The sequence below is a fragment of the Bos mutus genome, chromosome 7, assembly GCF_027580195.1.
Source record: "Bos mutus isolate GX-2022 chromosome 7, NWIPB_WYAK_1.1, whole genome shotgun sequence".
Lineage (NCBI taxonomy): Eukaryota > Metazoa > Chordata > Mammalia > Artiodactyla > Bovidae > Bos > Bos mutus.
In genome coordinates, this window is record NC_091623.1 from 44,226,353 (window position 1) to 44,234,573 (window position 8,221).

At 38.0% G+C, this 8,221-nt stretch overlaps 1 protein-coding gene across 1 annotated transcript; it reads left to right on the forward strand.

The window, feature by feature from the left end:
- Positions 1-1,345: 1,345 nt before the first annotated feature.
- LOC102267167 (olfactory receptor 10H3) lies at positions 1,346-6,074 on the forward strand. The gene is made up of 2 exons (XM_070374698.1): positions 1,346-1,382; positions 5,113-6,074. Exons 1-2 carry the CDS (start codon positions 1,346-1,348, stop codon positions 6,072-6,074), a joined length of 999 nt encoding a protein of 332 aa, XP_070230799.1.
- Positions 6,075-8,221: the final 2,147 nt, after the last annotated feature.

An 8,221-nucleotide genomic window follows, 5' to 3' on the forward strand; every position in this document is an offset into this window, starting at 1 on the left:
TTTTAGAGATGCATAATGGTGGGAATGTTTGAAATGTAAACAGTCATGGTATAAAATCATTTTCATTTAGTATTCATGCAAGAAAATAATTATATACACATGTATAAAGAAAGAGTGAGAGAGAGTGCCTATTAATTGTCACTGAAGATATAAAAATGAATGAGCCATAACTTCTCATTCAAGATATTTATAACCTGTTTGTAGGATGGGGCGAGGGGCAAGTGTGTTTATATGTATTTACACTGCTGTATAAATAGTTCTGTAGTAGAGACAGTTTTATACTTCTGTGGAGTCACAGAGGCCTTACGGACTAACTCTGCAGAGGATGGGTATTATATATTTTCTTAAAACAGGACAATGTTACAAGAGTAAGAGGATCTTACTTGTAAATAGGCTTACCTGCTGAAAACAGGTTCCTGCTGTACAGATTTTGAGTAGACAATTTAGCCTTTTTAGTCCATCCATCCAAAAGATGTAATTTTTTTTTTTATGCTGGGTATAGGCTTTTTGGCTGAGATCTCATTTTTTAAATTGCCTTAAGTATAAATAGTAATCTCAGAGTGGCTTCTGTTCATTATTTGGGCTGCCCACTCTTCCACAGAAGAAAAAGAAATCAGATTAGTTTCCTCAGTCTTCCTTGACCCTGTAATATGTCCAGCCCTCTGTTGGCCTTGTCTCAATAAAAGGTTTCTAATGTCAAAAAAAAAAAAAAGAAAATATAATCACTCTCATATAATAAATATGTTGTTACTAATATGAACGTGAAACGGTTTTATTATTATTATTATTATTATAAACATACTTTGAAAAATTAATTTATCTTAATTGGAGGATAATTACTTTACAGTATGGTATTGTGGTGGTTTTTGCCATGCATCAATGTGAATCTGCCATGTGTTCCACCATTCTGAACCCCCTCCCACCTCCCTTCCCACACTAGCTCAATTTTTTAAATATTCTCAGTTGTTAATTTTTAATATGGTAAAAGTGATAGTTATTATACCCACCCAAACAAAAATCCTTTAAGGGGCCTCAATAATTTTTGAACACAAAGGGATTGAAGACAGGAATGCTTGAGAGCTATTTCTTTATAGTTAAGTGCCTTATCGGAAGCGTTTTCTTACTTTCACCTAAATTCTATGCTTTGAATGATTATTACTGGAGTAACAGTGGGAGAAAAAATGTGATTTTTGGAAATCGATCTTTTTCTCTGCATCATTGCCCTCTCATATTGTTCTTAAATATTTCATCTTGATTCTTTTATCATTTCTGGATAGATGGTCATGTCTCTTCACTTGCTATCCTTATATATCTTTTTTCTTTTTCTTTCCTTGTAGCACCGCTCATGACTTTAAGTTCCATATTAAAGACCAGCAGAGACAGTGAGTAACCTTGGCTTGTTCCTGGTCCTAAAATAATGCATGTCAATGTCCCCAGCTGGTATACTGTTTGCTAGTTTTATACTTATCTAGTTAAGAAAGTCCCCTTTGACTTCATGTTGCAAAAAATGTTTTTTAAAAGTCATAAGCAGGTACAGTTATATCAAACTGCTACGTTGTAACCTCAAACTAATACAATGTTATATGACAATTGTATCAAAATTTCTACAATTTTAAATGAGTTGAATTTTAGAAACATATTCCTTCCTTAATCTAAATAATGATATGAATATTTTCAGCTTATGTATGTAATGAATCACATGATAGGTTATCTGACACTGTACCATCTTGTCATTCATGGGATAAACCAACACCACTTGATCACAATTCACTATATTTACTACCACATTCTATTTGACTTATAATGGATTTTTACACTTGCATGGATAGGTGAAGTGGGTCCATAATTTGCCTTGTCTTATAAACATTCTCACCTGGTTTTATTAATAGTATAAAGCTTGCATTAACCTGAATGATGAAATGAATTGAACACTTTATTTTTCCCATTTTTTTAAAATTTTATTTATTTTTTATTTTTTAAACTTTACATAATTGTATTAATTTTGCCAAATATCAAAATGAATCCACCACAGGTATACATGTGTTCCCCATCCTGAACCCTCCTCCCTCCTCCCTCCCCATACCTTCCCTCTGGGTCGTCCCAGTGCACCAGCCCCAAGCATCCAGTATTGTGCATCGAACCTGGACTGGCATCTCGTTTCATACATGATATTTTACATGTTTCAATGCCATTCTCCCAAATCTTCCCACCCTCTCCCTCTCCCATAGAGTCCATGAGACTGTTCTATACATCAGTGTCTCTTTTGCTGTCTTGTACACAGGGTTATTGTTACCATCTTTCTAAATTCCATATATATGTGTTATTATACTGTATTGGTGTTTTTCCTTCTAGCTTACTTCACTCTGTATAATAGGCTCCAGTTTCATCCATCTCATTAGAACTAATTCAAATGTTTTCTTTTTAATGGCTGAGTAATACTCCATTGTGTTAACTTGAAGAACATGTATAAGGTTTTCATCAACTGCTCTTTAAAAATTTATAAGCTCTCACTTGTAAGCCAAGCGGGGCTGATGATTATAGAAAGAGAAGTTCTTTAACCACTTCCTTTTCTTTATATCTTTTTTGAATATCCAGAGTCTGTTTTTTCTTGCACCAGTTTGGAATTTTATATTTCTGAGAATATGTTAATTTCATGTATTGTTTTAAATTTCTTAACTTATAATTTCTATTTTTATTAATTTTTAAATATCCATAATTTTTAAAGTTATTTCCCAATTTTAATTTTAGTTTTCTTATTGGCATCTTTTCTTTGTTTCTATCTTATTAGTCTTTTTTTTCATTCACCTGATATTGGCTGTCAGAAGCATAATTTTTTCTGGATAGTTTCTTGATAATTATATGTAGATCTGTAAATTTCCCTCATTCCCTCATACTATTTTAGCTTAAAATATTTATATTTGATGTTTAAATTATTTAATTATAAATATTTCTTTATTTCATGATTTACTACTGAAACAAAAGCATATTTAATACTGTATTGAGCTTCCTGGCTTATGGAATTTTAAAAGCTATTTCTTCTCCATTGATTTCCAAATATAATGCATTGTAATCTATATAATATTTATACTTTGAAGTTGATGGAGGTTTCTTTTGGCCTTCAAACAAATTTCGTTAAAGTCCTCTATGTTCTTGAAAGAAAATGTTTAATTTCTGGTGAGAGGCATAAGTATATTCAGGAGCCTATGTCTGTATGTATTAATTGCATTATAATTCCCAAATTGCACTTCTGAACTCTTAAAATTTCCAACTTATTTTATCCAACTATCCAAAATTGATTTACCTCTTTGTATTTTATATCTATTTCCCTGACATCATCTATTTATTACTAATACTGTAGTGTACGTTGTCATATGTTAAATGATATTCAGGTCTCTAAAATTTTCTTCTGCACTTCATAAAATATTCTTCTTTTTCCCTTGATGTGTGCATGTTTTGTAACATTTTATTTCTTATTGAGGTTTTGTTAATTTACAACATTATATTAGTTTCAGGTTTACAGTTTAGTAATTCAGTATTTTTACAGATTATATTCCATTCAAAGTTTCTAAGTTATTACAACATAATGACTATAATTCCCTGTATTATACAATATATCTTTGTATATAGTAACTTGTATCTATATTGTATAGTAGTTTGTATATGTTAATCCCAGTCCCCTAGTTTTCTTCCTCTCCCCTTCCCTTTCCCTTTTGGTAACCACTAGCTTCTTTTCTTTATCTGTGAGTCTGTTTGTATTGTTTTTTAGATCCCACGTATAAGTGATATCTTACAGTGTTTGTCTTTCTCCATCTGATATATTTCACTAAGAAAAATATTCTTTAGGTCTGTTCATGGTTTCTGCAAATGACAGTTTTCATTATTTTATTGGCTGAATTATAATCCATTGTATTTATATACCACATCTTCTTTATCTGTTCTTCTGCTGATGGGCAGTTAGGTTGCTCCCATATCTTGGCTATTGTAAATACTGCTGCTGTGATCATTGGGGTGAATGTACTTTTTGAATTAGTGTTTTCGTTTTCTCCAGTTACACACCCAGGATTGGAATTTCCAGATCATATGGTAGTTCTATTTTTAGTTTTTTGAGGACCATCCATACTGTTCTGGCATCATTGAACATAAGCACGTTGCTCAGTGGAAGTTCCATTTCACGGTGGCAGCAGTGTCCTAGGCTTGCCATCCATGCACAGATCATTTCTCTAGGTAACTTGGCTCCTTTCAATGGAATAGGGTAACAGATGTTATAATTAGTCTTTCCTTAAATTCTCATTTTTTCTGCTTCCAGGATTACTGCTTCAGCTTTCCTTTGGTGCTTATTTGGCTGGGATACGTTTGTCCATCATTTTATTTTCTTTTTTAAAGTATTTATTTATTGTATTGACTGCACCAGGTCTTAGTTGTGCCATGTGGGATCTTTCTTTAGTTGCAGCCTATTCCTTTTTTTCAAACCTTTGCTTATGCTTCTTTAGGAAAGTAATACATAATTCAAAATAAGATGCTGAAGTGAGTACCAATCAAACAGAATTAAAATAAATATAAAAGGGCTACTCAATAAAGGCCAAAGTCTCTCAAAAAATTTTTAGAGCCTCAATATCCAAATATATGTGTTCTAGAATAGGCACAATATTGAAGAGACTATGACCTTGATTGTCTGTGTCTGCTTTATCTGTGTCTTGCTTTATAGTTATCATAAAGATGAATGGCAGGAATTACTATGATTTACTCCATCTTACTGATGAAGATTTTGAGACCCAGAAAAGTTTAAAAAACAGTTACATAATATGAAGTGAAAGTGTTAGTGGCTCAGTCCTGTTCGACCCTTTGTGACCCCATGGACTGTAGCCAGGCTCCCCTGTCCGTGGAATTCTGCATTCAAGAATACTAGAGTGGGTTGCCATTCCCTTCTACAGGGGATCTCCCCAACCAGGGATGGAAACTGGGTCTTCCACATTGCAGCTAGATTCTTTACCATCTGAGCCACCAGGGAAGCTCAGGAAGTTATATAGTATAGAACTCTTCAATTCTCCATTAATCTATGGAAGAGCCTCTGTTGTAACCACTGGGCCTTCATCTTGCTTCTAATCTCCCCAGATGCAGCATCCTCGTCTGGACAGAACTACAGCACGGTGTCTGAATTCATCCTCATCGGCTTCTCCAACTTCCCTCAGCAGCTCCTGCCCACTTTCTTCCTGCTGTACCTGCTGATGTACCTGTTCACGCTGCTGGGGAACCTGCTCATCATGGGCACCATCTGGAGGGAGCACAGCCTCCACACCCCCATGTACCTCTTCCTGTGTGCCCTCTCCATCTCCGAGATCCTGTTCACTGTTGCAGTCACCCCTCGAATGTTGGTGGACATGCTCTCCACCCACCGCTCCATCACCTTTGTGGCCTGTGCCAGCCAGATGTTCTTCTCCTTCACGTTTGGCTTCACCCACTCCTTCCTGCTCATGATCATGGGCTACGACCGCTACGTGGCCATCTGCCACCCCCTGCGCTACAATGTGCTCATGAGCACCCGTGACTGTGCCCGTCTTGTGTCCTGGTGCTGGGCTGGTGGCTCAGTCATGGGGATGATGTTGACATTGATAATTTTTCACCTCACCTTCTGTGGGTCTAATGTGATTCACCATTTTCTCTGTCACGTGTTTGCCCTCTTGAAGTTGGCTTGTGGAAAGGAGACAGCCACTGTCTCCATGGCTGTGATTCTGCTTTGTGTCACAGCCCTGATGGGGTGCTTATTCCTCATTTTCCTCTCCTATGTCTTCATTGTGGCTGCCATCCTGAGGATCCCCTCCACTGAGGGCCGGCACAAGACCTTCTCCACCTGTGTCTCCCACCTCACCATAGTGGTCGTGCACTACGGTTTTGCCTCCATCATCTACCTCAAGCCCAAAGGCGCCCATTCCATGGACAGTAACACTCTCATGGCCACCACATATACGGTCTTCACCCCCTTTCTTAGCCCCATCATTTTCAGTCTCAGGAATAAGGAGCTGAAGAACGCCATACAGAGAAGCTTCCGCAGAACCTTCTGTCCCTTAAGTTCCTGATGGCTAGTTAAGTGTTATGGAAGTGTGACAGAAGGCTTGGGCTTAATAATGTCTGTCTCCATAGAACTCTTGCAATGATTCAGGTCTGTAGAGTATCCATACTCCAATTCAGTTTCATGCATACTGTTTGTTCTTCTCTGATATTTCCCTCTCTTCCATAAGTTCTATCATCATAATCTTTAGCTTATTTGCAGTGAGAGGAACTTCATCCCATTATCTATGCCTAAGAATATCTTATCTTTCTATAGGCAGGTGGGGACCCCCAGAAGAATGAGTGAGGACCCTGACATATGTGATTCTTCTTGAATAGACAGCAAGGAGGAGATTTTATTCCCCCGTCTTCAAAGATAGTAGTAAACAAAATAACCTAAAGATAGTCATAAATGCCATCAGAATTGAGTCCTTATAATTATGCATAAAGTACTGTGCCTAGTGCTTTATTATTATTGACATATGTTAATTATTACACATGTACAATGGAAAATAAAGTAATTGTCAGAGAACATGGCTTACTGTTTACAGTTTCTCACTTGGTTTTGGAGTTATAGACAGAAAAAGAAGTCTTTCTGTTGAGCTGAACTGAGTGAACTATGGAAGAAATTCCAAGTAGAGAGCAACTGTGAGAGTGAGAGTGAGGGAGAGACAAAGAGAGAGGGAGAGACAAAGCAGGCGAGTAGTATTTAGCTCATTAGATCTGATCATTCAATTGATTAAAGCATGCTGCTGCTGCTGCTAAGTCGCTTCAGTCGTGTCTGACTCTGTGCGACCCCAGAGACGGCAGCCCACCAGGCTCCCCCGTCCCTGGGATTCTCCAGGCAAGAACACTGGAGTGGATTGCCGTTTCCTTCTCCAATGCATGAAAGTGAAAAGTGAAAGTGAAGTCACTCAGTCGTGTCCAACTCTTCACGACCCCATGGACTGCAGCCCACCAGGCCCCTCTGTCCATAGAATTTTCCAGGCAAGAGTACTGGAGTGGGTTGCCATTGCCTTCTCCGTGATTGAAGCATATGGGGCAAAATCTGGGCAAGATGAGAGGAACAGAAGAAGGTTGCTAATAGAGCAATCTGCATATGAAGAAAGGGAAGAAAGGAAAGAGGCTGGAGGGAGCAAGGGAGAGACAGAGGGGAGAGAAAAGGAAGAGGGATGGGTGCTTAGCTAAGAACATGGACATATTAAAGGTGTTTTTATCCAACATTTTATAGAAATCTCTATTTTTCCCACACGTGTGTTGGTTCAGTTGCTAAATTATGTCCAACTCTTGTGACCCCATGGATTGTAGCCTGCCGGGCTCCTCTATCCTCTGCCCATGGGATTCTCCAGGCAAGAATACTGGAGCAGGTTACCATTTTCTTCTCCAGGGGATATTCCTTTCCCACACATAATTTTCAGTAAAACATCAATTTTTACTACTGTATTATACTTGCACCTCTTTGAGAAGTGTGTTAAAAGATAGAATGCTGTCTCAAGATTATATTGAGAGGTCAGAGGCCAAAGATGGGTACCTTCAGTATGCAGATGGGAAATATTGGTGGAAGTCACACAAATGTGAATGGAGGGAATCATGAGGCACTTTATGTCTATCTGAGTCCCTCACTGGTGTTTGGGAATATATATCACTGAGGACCAAGAAAGGGAACCTGATGTGGGATGTCAATTGTTAACTCAAAGATAAGGCCAAATATTTGGGTTGAGGCGGAAAATCTTTTATAAAAGATAAACCTTTTATAAAAGGATAAACCCAGAGCCACCAGTCATGTCATTGGTGTACAAAAGACACTCTAATCAGAGGGTCAGGAACCAAAGACAACACCAAAAGACCAAATCAGTCAGTCAGTTACTTTAGTCCCTCAGTCGTGTCTGATTCTTTGTGATCCCATGGGCTGCAGCACGCCAGGCTTCCCTGTCCATCACAAACTCTCAGAGTTTACTCAAACTCATTGAGTCAATGATGCCATCCAACCATCTCATCCTCTGTCGTCCCCTTCTCCTCTTGCCTTCAATCTTGCGCATCATCAGGGTCTTTTCTAGTGAGTCAGTTCTTTGCATCAGGTAGCCAAAGTATTGGAGTTTCAACTTCAGCATCAGTCCTTCCAATGGATATTCAGGACTGATTTCCTTTAGGATAGACTGGTTGGATCTCCTTGCTG